Consider the following 24,310-nt stretch of genomic DNA (forward strand, 5'->3'; position numbering starts at 1 on the left):
ATTATCCATCCCTTAACAATCGCGTTGTCAGTCCGCCAACGTCGAAACGTAGGATTTGTTTGAGGGGGTTGCGGGAGATCTCCATTGATATATCCTAGTTTGTCTTTGCCCGAGATATACATCTCGACCACCTGGGACCAAAGGGGATAGTTGTTGCCATCTAACTTGATTCCAATCGGTGCCACCGTATGGTCAGAGCCAATTTGTGACGGGGCTGACGCACGGTTCAGAACTTCCGTCATTTTCGTCATCAATTCAACAAGAATGGAAGACGAAGTAACCTCATCGGAGTTTGAATCCGAGTCGGTCATGGAAGAAGGATGGAAAGTGTTACCGTAGGTCAGAATTAAGACCTGGCGGCTGATACCACGTTAAACTGATATAAAACTTTCATATTATTTCAATCGTATATTACAAGGAGGAAATAGGTTATATTTATATACACAGAAAACCTATTTCTAATTATAACTAAATCAGAATAATTATAGCCAAATCATGGTAATTAATAATTAATAACTATATTCCTATTATAGTTCCTAAAATCTTGTTGACAGTTAACGCCAACACATAGCTTTCTACTATGACCGTCGATGAATGTGACAAAATATTTATTACCACCAATTGAGTCAACGTGCATCGGTCCACACACATATGAATACACCATCTCAAGGTGATTCTTGGTTCTACAACCTGCATCCTTGTTGAATTTACCCTTATGTTGCTTCGCTCACCACATTCTTCACAAATTCCAGTTGGTATGTTGATCAACATCGTTACCATTCCGTTCTTTTGCAAAGTCTTTGAGATCTTAGAAATTTAGATGCCCAAGACGGTAATTCCATATCCACTATTCTTGACTAGCCGCTGTAGCAAGACACCTATGATCCATAACCTTCATTTCAACCTTGAAAGTTCTATTTGCAGCCATATAAGCTTTATGGGCCAAAACCCATTATGCATCCATAATGCGCAACCCTTTATTTTTCATGTGAATCTTGTAACCCTTCTCAAGCAATTGGCCAATACTTATAAGTTTATATTTGATTCCTGAAATTTAAAATACATCTTTGATCAAGGAATTTCCATCATCCTTTCTCATGATCAAAACATCATCGATCCCATCGGCCGCTAGAGTGGTGTCATCCGTGAACATCACTTTGTCCTTCATGGCACGATTGATTTTAACAAACCAATCCTTCCTCCCCATCATATGAGTAGAACAACCGGAGTCCAAATACCATTCCTCGTTGCAATGAGTTGAGTCTTTCGTACTCATCATGAAATTTTCTTCTACTTGTAACCGGTTATAGCTTTTACGTAACCGGTTAAATTTGATCACTTTAAGAACATCTTGGTAGCCAAACAATACCTTCATTTGTTTGCACCAATTTTCATAATTCTTCACATCAAGGATGAGTATGTTTGTAGGGATTCTTTCATTGAAGACATAATTCATGTTGTACACTAGGTATTTATGGATAAAAATCAAACTCTTGATGCCAAATGTTAGAACTTGGAACCATAATATTAGTGAGTAATGGGGAAATTGAGTGTAAAGAAGTGTCATACCCTAAATTTCCCCCCACCTAATTCATCAACAATCATTCATCTGCATTCACTCATTTATGTCTATTCGTTTGCATTCATTATTAACTAGCATTGCATTTTGCATCATGATCAATTCATCTGGTCATATGATCCCATCTTCATGCATAGATTAAAATTCAATAATTAAGGATTAAATATATTTGTTTGTGTTTAGTTTGATAAGCTCAACTCATTATTTTTTATCATAAATCATTTAAGTCATTAAGGTGATTGATTTAGATGATTCCTGACCTTTCTGGATGCCACTTGTGGTTGACTAAAGTCTTGATTTTCTAATCACAATTACTCGTAAAATTGTGATTAACTCATACAAACATCTATCATATACTATGTCATTCATGCATTTTTTCTTCCAAGCATTTCTTTTATCATACATCCATAATTTACACTTGTTGCATTATATTTAGTGTTTGAATATGTGGAAGGTTTTGTTTGGATTGTATTAAGGTTTGGCTTTACTATTTAAAGTTATATCTTGGCATTCCTAAAATTAGGTTCTAATGGTCTTATCATGGTATTGTTCTTAGGTTATAGCAAGAGGTTTCTTATGTTAAGTAGAAGTAATAATAATAATTAAAATTTGTTTTAAAAAGGGGTACTCATGGGCATGATAATTTATTTTGATTCTGTTAATTGGATTTGAGTAAAGTATTTGGTCACATTTTATAAATAAATATCACTCCTCTATCTTAAAATTCAAAAAATATTTATATTTAATTTCACTTTGTCTTCTACATCACAAATATAGAAAAAAAACTCAAAAAATATAAAAATAAGTTTTCACATTATAATAAGGTCCAGGTATTTTTTATAGTAACAAATTACATTAAAAAAGAGAAAATATGTCCAAGTGAGGGACCCCTTAAAACTTGATTTGGTTGGAGCATCATCTGATTTCTAAGTCGGACCTATACAAACAGGTACCACAGTTAGCATAATTTCAGAAACAAGTCCAAAATAATTTTAAAAAAAAATAGAATGGGGTAATGTGCAGGTTCTCAATAATAAAACATAGTTTCACCAAAATGAGAGTTAATTTCTGACTTCAAAAAAGGTGTTAGCCAGTTGTTCTTATTTATCTTTTGAATCAAACAAACAAGCAGAAGTGGAGGGGGATTCTATTCTTTCGAAAGATAAATAGCTACCATATTTCTCTAACACATCAGTACCAAGAAGTTCCAAGGAGGATCCGAAAAAAAAAACATAAAAAAAAACAGCAGTAAGGAAAATAAAAAAATCAAAGATAGATCAATAGCCAATAGCCAACATCTTCAAAATATTCCTCAGAAAAAAATCACATACCACAAAACCTAACAGAAAATTTCTTATTATCGAAAGAGCAAAAGTCAGAGACATGTACCTGAGATCGGTACCCCTTCCTGACCATTCTTATTTCTCATCATGTTTTTTCTTTTTGAACTTTTCATATTCGTTCTACTCAATATACACATGCTCTGGTTGATGTATAATTTTGTTTCGTCTCCCATTTTCTTGTTGATGGCCTGACCGTCGATTCTTCATAGCCCAATGTGAAACTGTGAGAGTTTGGTTCCCGTTGATTCAGGGTCAGCCACCGTGGAGGTTTTGGTTGGCCGATTCGCAACCGTGAGAGCGGCCATTTTTGAGTTAGGGTCGATCGATTCGCCATTGTGTGAGTTTGGTACGTATGGTGAGGCCGTGTTGAATCATAAGTTTGGTTCGTGAAGAAGAAAAAAATTGAAGCTAGGTGAAGGTCTTGAGCGGACGTTTTTAGTTTTAGGTTAGGGTTTTGTCTTCACTGGTTTGTTTTATGTTGTTTTTGGGCGGGTCGATTGAGATCCAATTGGATCTCCTGAACCGCCTTCCCCCTTTAAAATTGTTCCACCCATTTTTGGGCCCAATGTTGTTTTTTTATAAAAAAAATGACTTGGTTTTGATGTTTGTATTAATGGTTGAACGTGTTTCCCAACTGGTTGCTCATGTCCTAGTGGTTGAGACATATTCTGTTTCCCATTAAGCTGTTAATTCGATCCTTGGCATTGTTTTGGTTTCATTAATTTATTTTCTTAGAATCGCCATTCTTTATTCTATTTTCCTTTCATAACTATTCGATTTAGATTAATCTTTTTTTTCTTCCGTATCCCCTATTTAATTTTAAAAAAAACATTATTGTTTTATTCTATTTTCGTTTATTTTTATTTTTATTTTTATTTTTAAATGCGTAAAAAAAAGAGGAAACTTACTTATTTGTTCATATATTTATTTATTTATTTATAATCGATTTATTTCGGGTCCTTTTATGTCAAGTCTGTGTGAAGGTATCCATTCAGCTTCCTTTGATTTCAAACATCCATACTTCGATCATTTTAATCTCAAACCTTCACATTAACCTTTTCATTTAAATCTTTTCTAAGTAAAATGTGAAGAAAAAGATTACCCTGGATGGAATATTAAGTCGTAATCCCGAATATTAGACCTAAGTTGTAAGAGCTTGCAAGCCATAAGTATTCGTCTTCTCTTCAGAACACTCCAATATTCAAATCATGTTCATAAGTGAATTTGAAGAAAAAGATTACCCGAATGAAATATCCAGTCATAATCCCGAATGCTAGGCCCAAGTTGTAAGAGCTTGCGAGCCATAAGTATTCGTCTTCTCTTCAAAATACTTGTAAATATTCAAACTTCTTTTCTCAATAAAATTGGTGGAAAAAGATTACCTGGGTGAAAGGTCCAGATGTAGTCCCGAGGATTAGACCCAAGTTGTAAGAGCTTGCAAGTCATAAATACTCGTCTTTCAAGCCCGAAAATACATTCAACCAATCAAACTCTTTTATTCGCCGCCGTGCGATTGATCAGAAAAACCTTTTCATAAACGAAAGACACCTTGTCTTAAGGTGATGTAAAGAAATGCTTCGGCCATAATTGTTGAGTTAAGATAAGTGACGTTTTTTCGAATGTTGATTTGTAAATTCATTCGATGTGTGGTATACGTCTGCTCCTCATTTGTTTTGGGTAAACCAATGTTTTCATCGATTAATACAATATAACTTTCGCTAAAATCGACCAACAAACAAATATTTTTCTACCCAGAACTACATAAGCCTTGGGTTCTCTATTGCACCCGAAGATACATAGGAGCAGGATATGTAAATCTTGTCAGGCCCATTAATGAAAAACTTAGGTTTAGTCTCCTTCGTTGCAAAAAAAATAAAAAAACATCTTCTCTTTTCTTTTGATCCTATTATTCTTTCCCTCATAATAACTTGAGAAGTCTAATATTTCAAGCTAACACTGACGCACACAATTAACCTAATGGTTCCCGTTGAGTGCAACGGACGTAAGGGGTGCTAATACCTTCCCCTTGCGTAATCGACTCCCGAACCCTGTTTTGGTTGCGACAACCGTAATCATTGTCGTTCTTTCTTGGGTTTTGTTGATATTTCCCCTTTCCTTTTTAGGAATAAATAAAGTTTGGCGGCGACTCTGTTTAGTCCATCATGTGAGCGTGCGATTGCGCTTCGCTAGGTCGTGTTCTCATTTTTTCGATGTGCGACAATTGCCCCCATTTAAATATCTTCAATTGATTTCATGAGCAACGACAGTCCTCATGAAGTCAAGTTGAAGGGTATTTAAATACAAAAGTAGCATATGATGAAGTAGCATGAGGGATCTTAGGGTCAAAATTCGGGTCTTACACAACTACCGTCGTCTTCTTCGCTCCAATTTCCTCTTCTTCTTCGCAACAACTAGGGTTTCAGACCATGAGAGTATAACTATGAACTAACGCAACAACAAATGTGAAAATGCCAATAATGTCCCTATTAGGCAGAAACAAAAAAAAAAGAAATATGATAAAAATAAATTCAGAAAAATACAAAAACACAAAATTTTATCTAATTAGACGAAATAAGAATTTTGGAAAATTTTTGGAATTTTTTCGAGACTATGAAAACAGTAAAAAATTCATAAAAAAATAGAAAAAAGATGAATTTGGGAATTTGAGTAAGGGACTAATGATCGCACGATTTTTTTGCTCCTAGTAGACAAAACAAAATTTGAATCGGACACAATTTTTCAAAAAACCGGGTTTTCGGACCAGGACAGACCAGGTCGGACGAACGAACGCGAATTGGCCAAAACAGCAAATCGGAGGGCCAAAACACTACAATCGACGCCTATGACTCAACTAACAATTAAAAACAACAAGAATCCCCGACAACGTCGCCAATTTGATCCGCTGTCGCGCACGAGTCAAAACGAGTAATTAGAAAACTGTAGTTTAGCGGAAGCGACAACTCGAGTATCGTATCGCAAGGATTCTTGTATTATTCTTAACCTAATGAAATCGATTTAAGAGGGGTTTATGTTTATTAGTCGATTTAGAAAACAAAGCAAAAATAAGTGATTAAAATAAGCGATTATAAAATAAGTCAATCTACTATTTTTGGTTTCCGGCTAATCATTGGTTTTTACCTACCAATTTCCTAAGCGGCTTCGATCTTTATTGAGTTCAATTTCGATTGACAAGCGCAATAGATATATGACAGATTTATATTCCTATATTCCGAATTAAGCAAACGGATAAATATAATCGTGAATTAAGCAAACACGATTTACAAATGCAATTTAATGACAAAGCGACGAAAACGGCGATTAATAGTTAGGAATGAAATCATACGAATTTAATCAAAATCATTCCATAAAATATAGATTAAACAAATGAAATTTCATAGAATAGAATTGAAAGAGAACGAAATTAAATTGATAGAATAAAAACCTCAAAGCCTTGGAAATTCGGTTACAGCAGATTGACTCTAAGAGATTAGTTCCTCTTCATGATCACACGAAAGAAAAAAAGTTATTATGAATAATTTGTGTTTGCTACAGTACCACGGCTTCCCCTTTTAAACAGAATAAGGGTTTCACTTATAATTCAAACTGGGCTGGAAAACCTAAATTCGGCCCAACAAATGGCCCAAAAGAAAATATTTCCTAAAATACGAAACTTCAACGAATTACTTGAGACGTATGCACTCTGAATCAGCTTTTGACTTCAATATTAAAGTTGTAGATCTTTCTCTTAGATTTCCAACGCATGTCAGAACTTGCAAAACGACATCCCGTAGCTCAAGTTATGATCCGAATAATGGACATGTATCAAATAACCGTTAAAACTGAAAATAGCAAACGAAAATAGATTAAAGGCAAACATGAACTTAAATCTAAAAACATAATAAAATAGTAAAATAAGTAAAATAAACTAGATAAATGGCTAAGTACAATTATAGAAGAATGTGCATCAAAATACATTGATCAGTACCTCTGTTGCAATATATGAAAAATTAAATTTATTTCATATTATAAGTTTGTGAGGATATATCATTACATAAACAACAACACAAGCAATTAAAACAGCTACAATACAATAACTAAGCAATTACGATCATCAAAACAATTTTGAACATGTAACGCATCATCCTATGAACGTCTCGGTCAGTCTTAATATCCATCCATTCACGCACTTGTCCATTTTGGTTAAGCGTGGACACAAGTAATTGGACTCTTCTAATCCTTTCACCATCCCCAATTTCTCCATTTAACTAACTGTTCAACGTTCGATTAAGACGTTCAAACGAATCTATATTCCAAAGTCGAATCTTTATCGGAGACGCAACGGCGAAAAATATTAAATCAACATTTCGCTTGTGAATGTATTCAGACATGGTTAAAACTAAAAAACTTGAAGGAGAGTGAAGTTGAATGAAAGAAAATATGGTTGTAGAGTAAGATTTGTTGAAAAATATTGCATACAGGGTGAGATATTTATACAGATGAGATAGAAAATGCATGCGACAAGAGGCTAGGCGCCTGACATGTCAAGACATACAAGCGTCAGAGGCATTGACGTCTCTTCATAAGCCAAAATACATGCGCCATACGCATTGACGCCTCTTCATGAGGCTACCAATGCAAGTGCCATAAGCATTGGTGTCTCTTCATGATGAAAAATGGATGTGCTAGTTCATATGGTGCATCTATTTTAAAAGGTGGTTATTTTGGATTTTTTTTAAAAAAAAGGTTATTTTGGAATTCTTTTTAAAAATTGTGATCATTTCAACAAAAAAATCACAATGTAGTATATATATATATATATATATATATATATATATATATATATATATATATATATATATATATATATATATATATATATATATATATATATATATATATATATATATATAATATAAAAAATGGAAAGACTAATGTCTTATATTTAGTCATAAAACAATTCTATACGTGAAATATAAATAATTGACATTGATAAAAGTCACATAAAAATGAGACTAACTTAGAGAGATAGGCAAACATATAATTTGGTGAAAAATATTAAGAGATATAATAGGCTAAAATAGGATTTGGGAGAGAAAAAAGAAATTTGAATTTTAAGGTTAGAGATTCTCATTTTTCTCTAATCGATTTTGGAAAAGTAGTAATTATGAATTCGTTAACGGTTAGAATGAGCTAGTTTTTGGACACAAGATTCTTGAAACATATCAGATACTCTTCGTGATCGTATTTTGGTTGAACGAGAGTGTTACGTGTTCTTTGTTGAATTGGAATACAAGAATTTACCTCTTTATATTTAATAATGAATGACATAATGTGTTAATGATATAATGTGTTATGTGTTCTTTGTTGAATTAGAATACATGCGTTAAAAGTGAATGACATAATAAATTATGACTATGTAGATTTAATAAGTCAAACAACCATACTTTTGAGAATAACGCAGAGAAGGATGATTTTGTTGTGACCATTTAGGGACAGATTGAAGTTAATGCTAATGAGGAGAATTTATCATAAATAAACCTCTATGAATGAAGAATAAATAGCTTAATCAAAACCGGACCGAACATTAAACCGGAATAGACATGGATTTAAGGTTTTAAGGTTTGACCGGGATTTAGGGTTTTATTGTGCAAATTTATAAACCTCATTAGCATCACTATCACAAACCATTCTACTGTGCCTATCTGATTCATTGTTATACCATCATAACCAATATTTTGAATGCTCAAGTTAACAAAGGTCTTTCACGATGCCAATAGCTTCAAAGAAGTTCCACTTATCATGATCAATGTCTAATATATGTTAATGCCCACCTAGGTAATATATTACACTATCCCTAACAAATTTTCCCATGTAATTAAATTTCATAGTAAAACTCATACCTTATTGAATCAACCGCCTTGCTCAAATGCGTATTTGATTCGTCTACCACATTTGCCGCCAACAGACGTCGCCTTCCTCGCAATCTCCTCCCACGAAGCTAACAAATGTTTTCTCTTCTAAAACCCTAATTGACAAGGACTAATATTAAAATTGTAAAATGAATTTTAAGGATTTTTTTTTGGGAAATATTTTAACCACATTTTAAAAAAGTGTCTGAATAGAAAATTATAAAATAAAATCCAAGTCAGCAACGTTAGCCACATATGATTTTTTAACAAAACTTTGACGTCAGTGACGAACACCAACAATAAAGTAACATATAAAGACTCCATAAAAAAATGTAGGGACGAAAATAAAAAACTCGCAAACTTACCGGGACCAAAAGACTAATTAAATACTAAGCTAATTACTTTTTAAAAGGTTATAACTTCTTTCCTAGTCTTCTGAGACACCTCTTTATTCCACACTATCTATTACTATTTTGGACCACCTTGGACCCCTTCTCTCGAGTGATCTCCTCGGCCTCCATGAGTTTTTCGAGCGTTGTCGTGATCACGTTCATAGAACTCTCCTTGCATTAAGGCGTCACCCATGTTTAAAACTTTTTATAAAGACCATGACATGTATATCTTAATTAAGAGTGTACATGAGTTAGGTCAACCTACAAAACTATCAAATTCACCCAATAAAATCCAAAAAAAGTGGGTCGTGATGGATAATTAGATGAATATATGTTTAAAAACTAAAAAACCCATGACCAAAATCAAATTTCGAGTAAAATTAGACTAAAACCCAAAAAAACAATTGACCCGCTAATCAAACATTTATTATTAAAATTTTAATGATTTTGATGAATATTAACTTATTTGTTGCAATTTTATTCTCTTAACATTTACTAGTTAACCATGACTTTAACTAATTTTGAATGTTTCACTCATTGGTTATTTTGATGTTAATATAATTTTATGTCATGCAACTTTAGTTTGTTGCTAGTATTTTATGATAATTTTTAGGTATAATTAGTCACCAAGTCCTTTAAATTAATTTAATATTTCACTTTAGTCCCTTAACCAAAAAACATTACACTTTAGTCCCTTAAAATTAGTTCCATTAGCATTATTTGTCCCTTCCGTTACTTTTTCTGAAAAAACGTTAAATGTTGCCAACCTGGCATGAGAACTCGGCAAAATCAAGAAATTTTTCATTATTTCTTTATTATGATCATCTTTAACATAAATGATGAGGTTTTTCATTATTTCTCTATCAAAATATCTTTCATAATTAAATTTTACCATTACTCATCAATTTATTATTAATCTCAGCCCATAATTATTTTTTTATGAAATTTGATTTGGTCACATTATCAGATTTTCTTCAATCCATAATATTTCTTAACAATTTTTTTCATCCATCAAAATCATCTATTGTCTTCCATCAATCAAGAACCACAATAAATCTATAATAAATAAAAAATTTATTATTTTTCTTCATAAACTCCTAGAATAAAAAACTCAGATACATCTTTCTTTCACGCGTTTTAAAAGAAGGTAAAAATAGCAAAATCTCTCTTCCACACTTAGACAACCACCACCCTCAAATCCCTCCGGTCACTTTCACAGAAATCAGTCCTTCCTTTTTCCTCAATCCAAAAACTTTTCACCTCGAAATCCATACATAACAACACCAAATACAACAATAACTGAGCAACAGACAACAAAAAGCAACATTAGAGAACAAAAAGCGACACCATTATCAGACTAACATCATACAACCTCCAAGTTTCACTACCACCATACCAAATCACAACTCAAAAAATGACAACATCACAAATCTGAAAAGAAACGAAGAAGAAAAAGAAGAGGAGAAGAATTTTTTTTCCAGATTCGGTAATCACTTTCAACGCCTTCTCTGCCACGTGAAACCGTACCAACGTTGGAAATAGAGATTCACCCTTATCGTGCGTTTTTTGGCCGCCCTCAACACCTCTCAGTCGCGTCTTAGTCTTCTTCGTCGCTCCACGTACAATACTCACATCATTTCACAATTCAACTGTTGTTCTGTTTTAGAAAAAAAATAACAATAGGACTGTTGTACTATGTTGGGGGAGAAAAGAAGAAAGAAGGAGAAAGAGAAAGAAAGTGACGGCTACAAGTTTCTTTAGAGGGTAATTACAGTTTGTTTCAAATAATGAATAGAAATGAAAATAAGTGCAGAAAATATGAAATATATTAAGAAAATACAAAATATATTAAAAATGAAAATAAGTGAATTAATAAAATTAAAAAATGGCAAACAAAAAATCATGTTAGATTTTTAAAAAACAATAGTAGTGTCACGCAAACAAGTTAATGTTTTTTTTAAAATAAAAATTAATGGAAGGGACTGCTTTTTTTAATTAAATGACCAAAGAGAAACAATAAATTAAGTTAAGGGATCAAAAGATGAATTAAGCCTAATTTTTATTAGTTAATGTTATTATTTATTATTTTATGATGCTAAAAGATATTAAAAATATATCTAAATTTTTTTAAGGATATAGAAATATTTTTATGAAAAAGTATGATGACTCATCATTTAATCATTTAATATTAAAAAAAGCAGAAAATTTATTTGGACAATCCACTACCAAATCTAAGTCTAAAATTAGTGAGTTTATCTAAACCGGTCCATTAGTGTAACAGGTGGTAATTTTACATCAATCAAACCAAAATGCCCAATATAGATTAGATATTTAGTTGGGTCAAACCTAATCCAAACTGACCCACATTCACTTTAGGATGGACATTGATAAATTCTTGCGAGATATGGAACTTTTCAAAGACTTGGTTGAAGATTGTTGAACATAAAAAAAAATAAAACATTTGTGTCTGAAACGCTTAGAGATGAGTCAGATATAAGACTCCCAAATATGATGCCATATAGAAACTCATAGGATATTTTCTTAGAATGTTAGAAAATCTTAGGTGCCAGGACTAATGGATTCTCTCCATCTGCTATTGTTTGGTATGAGATCAACCTACTACCTCACCTCCTTATCTCTAACCTCCGTACTTCCACCTCAACTTAGTTTTTTTGGACATCATTTTCTTATTAATAACCTTTTTTTCCTTCATTTTGTTGTTGTTGCTTCACATTTTTCTATTCCTTCAAGTTGGTATCACTTGCCTCCATGATATCAATGACATTTTGCAGGTTCTTGATGAATAATTTTCCCCGTAGCTTAGGAAACTTCCCAAGCTCTCTAACAGTTGAACCAATATTTTTCTTGCCTACTATAAAAACATTTACAGTTTGAAGGTTTTCTAGTTCAGCAATTTGCTTTGGCATCTCTATTATGCTTGTCCTATCAATATAAAGATGACGCAAATTAATTAATTTACCAACATGTTTTGGCAATTCTGTGAGTTTTGAGCACTCAGATAAAATCAAGGTTTGCAAGTAGTAGAGGTTGCATATGGTGTCAGGCAAGCTTGTGATTTCAGTATGAGAGAGATCTAGATAGCGCAACTGCACTAAATTGCCAACTATAACGGGTAGCGTGGTGATGTTTCTATATTTTGACAACGATAACACACGCAACCTTCCAAATGTGGGTAGCAAATAATTGACCACGTTTCTTGATAAATTATATTCTGCCCATCCAAATCCAATGGCAAGGAAGCTTCTCAAGCATTTGAATTTGTCGAAAGTCATAAACTTCTTGAAAACGTCGTATGTTTCTTTATTGTATGACAAGTGACGAACATTTTCATAGCACTTAGCGCCAAATTCATGTCTGTAACAACTTCTTCCAGATACAGCAGTAGCTAAATCATTAACAAGGTCATGCATGACAAATATTTGTTTTCCATAATTATCATGCAATTGTTGAATCAATGATCTGGACAACAATTCAGCAAAAAACTCATCACCTACTTCTTCCATTGTTTTTCTGTCTTGAGAATGATCAAGGAAGCCTTCTGCCATCCACAACAAAACCAATTTCTTCCTATCAAGTGGATAGTCCTTTGGAAAAATAGAGCAGTAGGAAAAACATCTTTTCAATTGAGACGAAAGATATTGATAACTCAAGCGCAATGCAGGCAAAATATTATCATTCTGTAAGTTCCATATGTCGTTGTTCAGAACTTCAATCCACTCTTCAGTATCTACTTTCGAACGCAATAGTCCTCCAAGTGATTTTGCAGCGATTGACAATCCACCACACTTTCTGGCAATCTTCCTGCCAATTGGTTCTAGGTTTCGGCGTTGAGTTTCAGAAAAGTCTCCACTTCCAAATGCATGTTTGGAGAGTAAAAACCAACTGTCTTCATGGGATAGAGGATCTAATGAAAAAATAGGAAATGTGTGTGCAACATCTGCCACTTTTTTGTGGCGTGTTGTGATGATCATTCTGCTTCCATTTTTTCCATATATCAACGGAGATGTAAGTTCATCCCAATCAGAATAACTGTCATTCCATAAGTCATCCAACATAATGAAAAAAAATTTGTCCCTCAAATTTTTCTTTAACTCAACTCGAAGAATATCAAGATTACTGTCATTCCATGTTTTTGAAGTGACAGATTCAAGGAGGGCTTTGGTTACTCTAAAAACATCAAAATCCTCGGATACACAAGCCCAGGCTTTGAGATCAAAGTGATGTTCAACTTTTTCATCATTGTAAGCAAGTTGTGCAAGTGTTGTTTTTCCGACACCTCCCATGCCTACAATTGCAACTACGCCCATATTGTTCTGGCTAGTATTGCTTTGTGATAGCAACATGTTCATTACTTTGGCTTTGTCATCTTTCCTACCAACCATGACAGATTCATTGAACATAGGAGTTGAAGGTGTTCTACGAGAAACTCCGACACTTTTAGTTTGCAAACTAATGATATCTTTATTTTCAGCAAAATGTTTGAGGTTTAAGCACATTGTTTTCATTTGGGAATTGATCTCTTCATAGTTATTTGTAGAAGGAGAAAAAAAGAAGTTCCAGACCTGTTTAGTTTTGCTTGCAGCTTGTGTGTTCTCCATCTTGCATCGAAGGGAATCATAGTTAATATGTAAGAAATACAATAAGAAGAAGTAATATATAATACAAACATAGATAAGAAAGATATAAGAAATAAGTAAAAAGAGAGTGATAACATACAAATGTCGAGATATTCTCGAGTGTTCATGAACAATCTGGGCACAACGATATAGAGTTGTATATATTATCACAACAACAATAACAAGTGTCCCAGTTCATTGATCAGTCACAAGTGTTTTGTGAAACTGATGACGAACAAGCTGAGGTGAATGTTGCAGATGACGAACAAGAAAAAGTCGAGATCTTGGTTGATTCAATGGTGAACGCTGATGAGGAAGAGGAGATATTACCAGCTAGTCATGTATACTGTCAACCTCAAGACATGACAAGGTTGAATTTGGGTTCCGATGAACCTTCATCCGATATATGGTACAATCCTTATGTGCAAATGCAAGGATCGTTGAAACAAGGAGACACATTTCGCACAAAAGAGGATTGCGTAAAAGCCATTAAAAAATTTCACATGGAACTATCAGTTGATTTCAGAGTTGATAGAACTAATGCATTGAGGTACAAAATTTATTATCCAAATGAGCACTACCTTTTCAGGTTGTCAGCTTCGTACCGGAAGAGGAGGGATTCTTGGGAGATTGGATCCATGGGTCAAGTTCACACATGCATGCTGATAAACCCAATGCAAGATCATCAGAAACTAAGCTCTCAGCTAATATGCGATGAAATATTGTCTGTAATTGGCGACAATCTGTCGTTAAAGGTGAGTACAATAGTCTCACATATTGTAGCATAATACCAGTACACTCCATCATATAGGAAGGCATGGATAGTTAGGAAAAATATTGTTGAAAAGGTGTTTGGAAATTGGGAGGAGTCTTACAAACAACTTCCAAAATACTTGTTGGCTCCAAAATAGTATGCTCCAGGGACTATTGTCAAGTTTGAAATGTTGCCCGCGTATACACCAGACGGGACGCGTGATATTGAAAATGGAATATTCCACCGTCTTTTCTGGGCATATCAACGATGAATCATAGGTTTTTCTTTCTGTAAACCTATTATACAAATTGATGGTACATGGTTGTACGGGAAATACAAAGGAACGTTACTGATGGCAGTGGCATAAGATGGCAACAACAACATTTTTCCACTCACCTTTTTCCTTGTTGAAGGGGAGACTGCTGAGGGATGGAGTTTTTTCCTAAGAAATCTCCGATTGCACGTTGCACCTCAACCTAATTTATGTTTGATCTCTGACAGACACCCTTCAATTATCAGTGCATATAATAACATTGATAATGACTGGCAAGATCCTCCTTCGACACATGTCTTCTATATTAGACATATTGCTCTGAGTTTTATGCGGGAAATCAAAGATAAGACGTTGCGGAAGAAGGTTGTCAATGTAGGTTACGCATTATCAGAACCTTCTTTCAAACACTACCGCGAAGAAATAAGATTGTCAAACGCAAATGCAATACGGTGGATCGACAGTATTCCATTGGAGAAGTGGACTAGGGCATACGGCGACGGTCAACATTGGGGCCACATGACAACAAATCTTGTGGAATCAATGAACTCTGTCTTCAAAGGCATCTATAACCTACCTATAACCGCTTTGGTGCATGCAACATATTTCAGGCTATGGGAGATGTTTGAGACCAGACGTTTCAAATGGAGTTCAGTGTTGCAATATGGGCAGTTGTTTAGTAATGCTCCAATGAAATTCATTAGACATGAAGCTGCCAAAGTAAACGCACATGTGGTCACGGTGTTTGACCGCACTAAAGGTTGGTATAGTGTTGCCGAGTCCATGGATCACAATGAAGGCATGCCAATGGCACAATACAAAGTCGAACTAAATAGAGGTTGGTGCGACTGCGGAAAGTTCCAAGCCTTTCGTATGCCCTGCTCCCATGTCATTGCGGCATGTTCAAAACTTCGAAGGGATCCATCCTACTTGCTATCTGACGTTTACAAAGTCACCAGCCTATCAAATGTTTATAAAATTAGTTTTTCCGTAGTGGCAAAAGAGGATTACTGACCAGAATATCAAGGAGACATCGTCTGGCATAACGAAGTTATGCGAAGGAAGAAAAATGGTCGCCCAAACAGCACCCGCATTCGAACCGAAATGGATACGGCGAACAAAATGGTTAGATTATGTATTTCATGCCGTCAGCCAGGTCACAATCGTATTAACTGTCCTAGTGTTGGAACGAGCACAACCAGATAAATTTAAATGAACCTGATCCGCTGTCGCGCACAGGTCAAAACGAGTAATTAGAAAACTGTAGTTTAGCGGAAGCGACAACTCGAGTACCGTATCACAAGGATTCTTGTATTATTCTTAACCTAATGAAATCGATTTAGGGGGGGTTTATGTTTATTAGTCGATTTAGAAAACAAAGCAAAAAAAAGTGATTAAAAAAAGTGATTAAAATAAGCGATTATAAAAGAAGTCAATCTACTGTTTTCGGTTTCCGGCTAATAATTGGTTTTTTACCTACCAATTCCCTAAGCGGCTTTGATCTCTATTGAGTTCAATTTCGATTGAGAAGCGCAATACATATATGACAGATTTATATTCCTATATTCCGAATTAAGCAAACGGATAAATACAATCGTGAGTTAAGCAAACACGATTTACAAATGCAATTTAATGACAAAGCGACGAAAATGGCGATTAATAGTTAGGAATGCAATCATACGAATTTAATCAAAATCATTCCATAAAATACAGATTAAGCAAATGAAATTTCATAGAATAGAATTGAAAGAGAACAAAATTAAATTGATAGAATAAAAACCTCAAAGCCTTGGAAATTCGGATACATCAGATTGACTCTAGGAGATTAGTTCCTCTTCATGATCGCACGAAAGCAAAAAGTTATTATGAATAATGTGTGTTTGCTACAGTACCACGGCTGCCCCTTTTAAACAGAATAAGAGTTTCACTTATAATTCAAACTGGGCCGAAAAACCTAAATTTGGCCCAAAAGAAAATATTTCCTAAAGTACGAAACTTCAACGAATTACTTGAGACGTCTTCACTCTGAATCAGCTTTTGACTTCAACATAAAAGTTGTAGATCTTTCTCTTAACTTTCCAACGTATGTCAGAACTTGCAAAACGGCATCCTGTAGCTCAAGTTATGATCAGAACTGTGGACATGTATCAAATAACCACTAAAACTGAAAATAGCAAATGAGAATAGATTAAAGGCAAACATGAACTTAAATCTAAAATCATAATAAAATAGTAAAATAAGCAAAATAAACTAGATAAATGTCTAAGTAAAATTATGGAAGAATGTGCATCAAAATACACTGATCAAATTCCCCCACACTTGAACTTTTGCACTCCGAGCAAAATTACAATTTCAAAACAAAAGGAAAGAAAACAGAGCATGCACTTCCAAAAGTTTTCAAGATACAAGGTATAAGCATAATTCTAAGTCTAAGCTTCAAGAATATGATGTTAGTAAGCAACTTTTTGTGACATTCAAAGCAGATATAAAAACAGATTACCAAAAATTACATCAACAGCAGTAAGATCCTCACAGGATATAATTCACTCAACTCTCAAGTGTTTAGATTAACTGTTTACACTCAAAGCACAACATGAAAATTAGTACTACCATAAGCTTGAAAAGGCTCTAACATCCACAGTTAAAATACATGCATACAAATATCAAAAGGACTTTTATTTGGTTGTAACGTGGCCAAGGTAAGGGTGAGATAAATCCTAAGGGGTACTAGGCTAAAATTCAAAGAGATAAAAGAGACTTGAAAGAAACTGTGGGAGTTGAATTTATAAAATATTTCATTCACTTGAATAACTCTATAGCAATTGTTTTCTCTTATCCTTCCTTTTTCTTGAAGGAGTATGTATTGACATGTATTGAAATATTATAAACATAACTCCTTTTTTTTTCTTCCTCTTATCCTTCTATTTTTTCATTCCTTTTTTTTTCTTTTCTATTTTCCTTTTCTATTTTTTTTCTTTTTCTGCCAACTTCTGAAACATTACAAACATAGTTATTCAACTCCACACAATTCAAAACAAGACTCTTTCAACCCTTTGAATAGGGTGATAACATTGTTTTTCACTTCTCGGTTTGTAATGAGTTTTTAAAAAAAAGGATAATAGGCTCAAGGGGGTTTCAAACAAGGGATGATATTATTTCAGGGTTGGCTTTTTGGCTAACTGGCTAAAAAACAAAAAAATAAAACTGCCTTTATCATATCAGTGTGCACAAGTAAACAACAACATCAACAAGAGTCAATTCAAGTTCTAGAGACTAACAAACATGAGTGAATCACACAAGAAAGAAAGAGATGGATTTTTGTATGTTATCCATATAAGGCTCAAAGCTCACCATGGTTAATGATCTACTGCTAAAGATATACAATTTAGAATTTAGTCATACCTATCATACTAAAAATGCACAACAAATTTTTCACGTCACACCACATGACTTTAGTCAAGAGAACTAAGAAAAATACTCATAATTGTAACTCAAAAACCAAGGGAAAAAACATGCAATTTTTTTTAATTTTAAATTTGAACCAAAAAAAGAGAAAAACTGAAAACAGAACAAAGAAAACAAACAAATAAATGGTTCCCTCCCCCACACTTAAAATATGCATTGTCCTCAATGAAAGGACACAACTATTAAATAAGAGTGAGAGGAAAGGAAAGGAGTGCTCCCTGGTCAAGTTACAGGGTAGGTGGGCTTTTCCAAGGAAAGCTCTTCTAAGAGTGCATCTTCAGGTACCACACTTTCATGGAATATCTTCAGGTGCTGCCCATTGACCTTAAAGGTTTTATTAGTACCTACACTTTTTATTTCTACTGCACCTTGAGGGAAAATATTAGTAACAACAAAAGGGCCAATCCACTTGGATCAAAGTTTCCCAACCATATGCTTAAGGCGGGAGTTAAACAGTAAAACCTGTTGGCCCACAGAGAATTCCTTCCCAGAAATCATCTTATCATTGAAGTGCTTAGTTTTCTCTTTATAAATCCTAGAGCTCTCATAAGCCTCTAGCCTATGTTCTTCAAGTTGTTGTAATTGGAGTTTTCTTTCAATACCTGCTTGTTGCATCTCCAAATTACAACTTTTTACCGCCCATAAGCACGGTGTTCTATCTCTACAGGAAGGTGGCATGCCTTACCAAAAATAAGTCGATAGGGGGACATCCCTATTGGTGTCTTAAAAGCGGTTCTTTGAGCCTAAAGTGCGTCTTCTAGACGACGACTCCAGTCCTTCCTGTTTGGTTGCACCATTTTCTCTAAGACCTGTTTGATCTCTCTGTTTGAGATCTCAGCTTGCCCATTAGTTTGTGGGTGATATACGGTAGAGACTTTGTGAACAACTCCATACTTCCGGAGCAAAGCTTCCATGGTGCCGTTACAGAAATGAGTGCCTTGGTCACTTATGATAGCTCGGGGGATTCCAAACCTGCAAAAAATATTGGACCTGACAAAATTTGCAATAACTCTAGAGTCGTTAGTCCTAGTGGGGATAGCTTCCACCCACTTTGAAACATAATAAACAGCAAGCAAAATGTATAGAAACCCAAATGATATAGGAAAGGGACCCATGAAGTCGATTCCCCATACATCAAATACCTCACAGAGAAGCATAGGTTGCTGAGGCATTTCACTCTTACGAGTGATGGTTGTACCTGCTATTTGGCACACTTTACAAGTTCTATAGGTCTCATAGGAATCTTTAAAAATAGTGGGCCAATAGAAACCTGAGTCTAAGACTTTTCTTGCAGTCCTTTGAGGACCAAAGTGCCACCCTACTTGAGAAGCATGAGAAAGATGCAAAATAGATTCAATCTCATAGTCGGGGACACATCTCCTAATTACCTTATCACTACCAAACTTCCAAATATATGGATCATCCCAAACATAATATTTGGCGTCACTCTTGAGTTTGTGAATTTGTGTCCTAAATGCACCTGCAGGAAAAACACCAGCAACAAGATAATTAACAATATCAACAAACCAAGGAGTAACCCCATGCAAAAGTAAAAGTTGCTCATCAGGAAAGTCATCCTGAATCGGAAAAGGATCTTCATCCCACTCTATCCTGCTCAAATGATCATCCACCAAGTTCTCAGCTCCACTTTTATCTTTAATCTCCACATTAAACTCTTGGAGCAACAACATCCATCAAATCAATCTCGGTTTTGCTTCTGGATTCTTTAACAAGCATTTTAAAGATGCATGGTCAGTAAAAACAACAACCTTGGAACCTAGCAAATATGATCTGAATTTATCAAGAGCAAAAACAATAGCTAGAAGTTCCTTTTCAGTGGTGGTGTAATTAGACTGTGCAGAATCTAAAGTCCTAGAAGCATAACAAATAACATGGGCATCCTTGTTAACTCTTTGTGCAAGGACCGCCCCAACAACATAGTTAGAAGCATCACACATAATCTCGAAATGGAGGGTCCAGTCAGGGGGCTAGATGATAGGGGCGGAGGTCAATGCTTCCTTCAAGAAGTCGAATGCTTTTTTGCAATTGTCATCGAAGTTGAAAGTGACATCATTCTTCAACAAGTTTGATAGTGGAAGAGCTATCTTGCTGAAATCCTTTATGAAGCGCCTGTAAAAACCTGCATGACCAAGAAAAGAACGAATCTCGCGAATAAAAGATGGGTAAGGAAGTGTAGAAATAACATCAACCTTAACAGGGTCTACTGAAATTCCTTTTTTAGAAATTATGTGACCTAGGACAATTCCATGTTCGACCATAAAATGGCATTTTTCATAATTTAAAACAAGGTCAATTTCGATGCATCTCTCTAAAACCAAATTTAAACTATTCAAACATGCATCAAATGGAGAACCATAAACAGTGAAGTCATCCATAAACACTTCCATGCAATTTTCAATAAAATCAGCAAAAATGCTAATCATGCATCTCTGAAATGTGCCAGGAGCATTACAAAGACCAAAAGGCATCCTCCTGTAAGCAAATGTACCGAATGGACACGTAAAAGTGGTCTTTTCTTGATCTTCTGGTGCAATATGAATCTGAAAGTAACCTGAAAAACCATCAAGAAAATAATAATGTGATTTACCAGCTAGTCGTTCAAGCATATGGTCAATGAACGACAAGGGGAAGTGATCCTTTCTAGTAGCCCGATTCAATCTCCTGTAATCAATACAAACTCTCCAACTATTCTGAACTCTAGTGGGAACAAGTTCATTTTTTCATTTTTGACCGCTGTGAGTCCAGATTTCTTAGGTACAACCTGCATTGGGCTTACCCATTTACTATCAGAGATAGGATAGATGATACCTGCTTGCAAGAGTTTGGTTACCTCTTTCTTCACAACATCGAGAATCAAAGGATTAAGCCTCATTTGGGGCTGCCTCACTGTTTTACAACCATCCTGAAGTAAAATCCAGTGCATACACATTGAGGGTCTAATGCCTGGTATGTCAGTGAATGTCCACCCAATCGCCTTTTTATGCTTCCTCAAAACCTGCAAAAGCTTATTTTCTTGATCTAAATCAAGGTTAGAAGAAATTATAACTGGAAGTTTTTCATTACTATCTAAATAAGCATATTTTAGATTTTCAGGGAGTTGTTTCAGCTCTAGGGAAGGTGGTTGCTCAATGGATGGGGTGTTTGGGACAACCGGGATGTCGAGAGCTTCAATTGCATAAATAACTTCATGGACAACTTCACTTGTAGGAGAAATGTTACCCTGCAAGGCAGCATCAATCTCAACACATACAACACAAAGGTTAGTGTCAGTACAATCATCACATGAATAAACATCATCAAACCTAGATAGAGATGGAAAATCAAGTGAAAACAATTCAGAAAAAGTGTCATCGACCAACTCAGAGATCAATTCAATATGAAAAACAGAATGCTCATCCAAGGGATGTTTCATGGCATCGAAAATGTTAAATTTTGCGACAATGTCACCAAATTCCATGGACATGGTTCCATCGTCGACATCAATTTTTGTTTTCGCCGTTTTCATGAACGGTTTACCTAAAATGATGGGCGATCTGCTTGAATTTGTTTCTCCATACATGTCCAGAATGTAGAAATCTGCAGGAAAAATCAAGTCATTAACTTGAACAAGCACATCTTCCACTACTCCAATAGGGCGAGCATTACTTCTGTTCGCCAGTTGAATGATTAAACATGTATGCTGCGAAGGACCAAGATCAAGGTTATTATAAACAGAAGTAGGCATAACATTAATGCCTGCTCCCAAATCAAGCATGCAATATTTGAATATATTATCCCCAATGGTACATGGAATATCAAACGTTCCTGGATCCTTGCACTTTTGGGGTATGACCTGATTGAGGGATGAAATAGTAGCTTTTTCAGGTGAATGTTTAAGCTGGATAAGGGCTGAAATGTTTCCTCCCAAATTTACTCTCTCATTTCCCTTCAACCTTCTCTTACTTGTGCACAAGTCTTTTAGAAATTTTGCATACTTTGGAACCTGCTTAATAACATCAAGAAGCGGAATGTTTATCGCCGGTTTTTTGAACACATCTAAAATCTCTCTCTCCTTGTCTCCATCCTTTTATTTTTCAGTATTCTATGTGGGAAGGGAACTGGTGGCACATACTCCTTCTCTTTTTCTTTTTCAATTTCTACCACAACGGAGGGTTCAGTTTCTATCACAACGGAGGAAGGTTCAGGTGTTACCTCAAGACATTTTTTTTATTTTTTTCTGGGGCTGGTTCTGTTACCTTCCCGGATCTCAACGAAATTGCACTCACATTAGCATTAGGACCTTTTCGATTCACAACTGTTTGGGAAGGAAGTTGGTTTGCTCCTTGGGCTTGCTGCATGGCATTCATCGAAGTGGCAAGCTGTCCAATCTGTGTCTGCAAAGTCTGAATACTGGAATCTGTTCGTTGCTGAAATTGGAGATTGTTCACAACCATTTGTTTGACAAGATCCTCTAATGAAGGCCCGGAAGGTGCAGAGGTGGAGACTTGGGGAGTGGTTTGTGGCAGGGGTGTGACTAATTGTTGTTGGGTGGGCTGCTGGTTTCCATATCGAAGGTTTGGATGGTTCCTCCAATTGGGGTGATATTTGTTGGTGGACAAGTCAGGAATGTTGTACCCTTTCTGATTGTTGTTTTGGTTGAAAAAGTTAGCTGCATATGCTTGAGGCAACTGAGTGACCGACTCATCTTGAAGAATAGGACATGTGTCAGTTGGATGTTCAGTAGAAGTACAAATACCACACAACTTTGTTGTTTGAGGTTTACTCATTGCCATTTGTTTCACTAAAGAAGTAAGTTCTTCAATTCTGGTTTCTAAAGCCTTGTTGGAAGAGGAAACCTGAATGTCATTCACACCTTTTGTTTGGACCATAGAATTATTTCTGGTTGTGAACTGTTGGGAATTGAGTGACATGTTCTCAATCAGGGCTTTGGCATCAACTGGAGTTTTATCGACAAGTGCTCCACCACTAGCAGCATCAAGAATGTTTCTATCCATTGGTGATAATCCCTCATAGAAATACTGAATAAGCAGTTGTTTGGTAATTTGATGTTGAGGGCAGCTGGATACTAATTGTTTGAATCTCTCCCAATACTCAGCCAATGACTCATTTCCCTGTCTAATACCACATATATCTTTTCGGATTGATGCAGCCCTGGAGGCAGGAAAGTATCTCTCTAGGAAGACTCTCTTCAAATCATTCCAAGTCATGACAGAATCCGGCTCAAGATAATATAACCAATCCTTGGTAGCACCCTGTAGTGAAAACGAGAAGGCTCTCAGCTTGATGTGATCTTCGGTGATTCCTTCGGGTCTCAATGGTGTAGTGCAAACAACCTGAAATTCCTTAAGATGCTTATGCGGATCCTCACCTGCAAGACCACTAAACCTTGGCAACAAGTGTATTAAACCAGATTTTAACTCAAAAGGAACAGTAACATCAGCATATTCAACACATAAACCATTGTAATTCATATTAGGAGCAGCAAGTTGTCTTAGTGTTCTTTGTTCAGACATGTTATTAAAATCAAGTTCAGAATCAGAATCAAATAAGTTATGCAAATAGTCCGAATCAGAATTGCTAATGGGTGGTGAACTAGTGCTAGCTTGATTTTCTCTACGTCGTGCGTGCAAGGCTTTCTCTATCTCAGGATCAAAATCAAAAAGATCAGAACAACCAGACCTAGTAGCCAGAACTAACGCAACAACAAATGTGAAAATGCCAACAATGTCCCTATTAGGCAGAAACAAAAAAAGAAGAAGAAATATGATCAAAATAAATTCAGAAAAATACAAAAACACAAAATTTAATCTAATTAGACGAAATAAGAACTTTGGAACTTTTTTGGAATTTTTTCGAGACTATGAAATCAGTAAAAAATTCATAAAAAATAGAAAAAAAGATGAATTTGGGAATTTGAGTAAGGGACTAATGATCGCACG

General features: G+C 35.1%; 2 protein-coding genes and 1 long non-coding RNA gene across 3 annotated transcripts in view; 1 reads left to right on the forward strand and 2 right to left on the reverse strand.

Moving 5' to 3' along the window:
- The window catches only part of LOC127085666 (uncharacterized), a 143,878-nt gene extending 131,532 nt beyond the window's left edge, over nt 1–12,346 (forward strand). The window contains exon 3 of the long non-coding RNA XR_007789247.1: nt 12,254–12,346. This is a non-coding gene — a long non-coding RNA (uncharacterized LOC127085666). The remainder of the gene's footprint in view (nt 1–12,253) is intronic.
- A 27-nt stretch (nt 12,347–12,373) lies between these two features.
- On the reverse strand, nt 12,374–13,299 carry LOC127081498 (putative disease resistance RPP13-like protein 1). The gene is made up of 2 exons (XM_051021751.1): nt 12,568–13,299; nt 12,374–12,403 (listed from the first exon to the last, which is right to left on the reverse strand). The coding sequence occupies exons 1-2, from the start codon at nt 13,297–13,299 to the stop codon at nt 12,374–12,376; spliced, it is 762 nt and encodes a 253-aa protein (XP_050877708.1).
- Nucleotides 13,300–20,338: 7,039 nt separating this feature from the next.
- LOC127081499 (uncharacterized) lies at nt 20,339–23,365 on the reverse strand. Its single transcript, XM_051021752.1, has 6 exons — nt 22,607–23,365; nt 22,204–22,353; nt 21,973–22,050; nt 21,418–21,591; nt 21,180–21,273; nt 20,339–20,922 (listed from the first exon to the last, which is right to left on the reverse strand). Exons 1-6 carry the CDS (start codon nt 23,363–23,365, stop codon nt 20,339–20,341), a joined length of 1,839 nt encoding a protein of 612 aa, XP_050877709.1.
- Nucleotides 23,366–24,310: the final 945 nt, after the last annotated feature.

Source organism: Lathyrus oleraceus, chromosome 5, assembly GCF_024323335.1.
Source record: "Lathyrus oleraceus cultivar Zhongwan6 chromosome 5, CAAS_Psat_ZW6_1.0, whole genome shotgun sequence".
Lineage (NCBI taxonomy): Eukaryota > Viridiplantae > Streptophyta > Magnoliopsida > Fabales > Fabaceae > Lathyrus > Lathyrus oleraceus.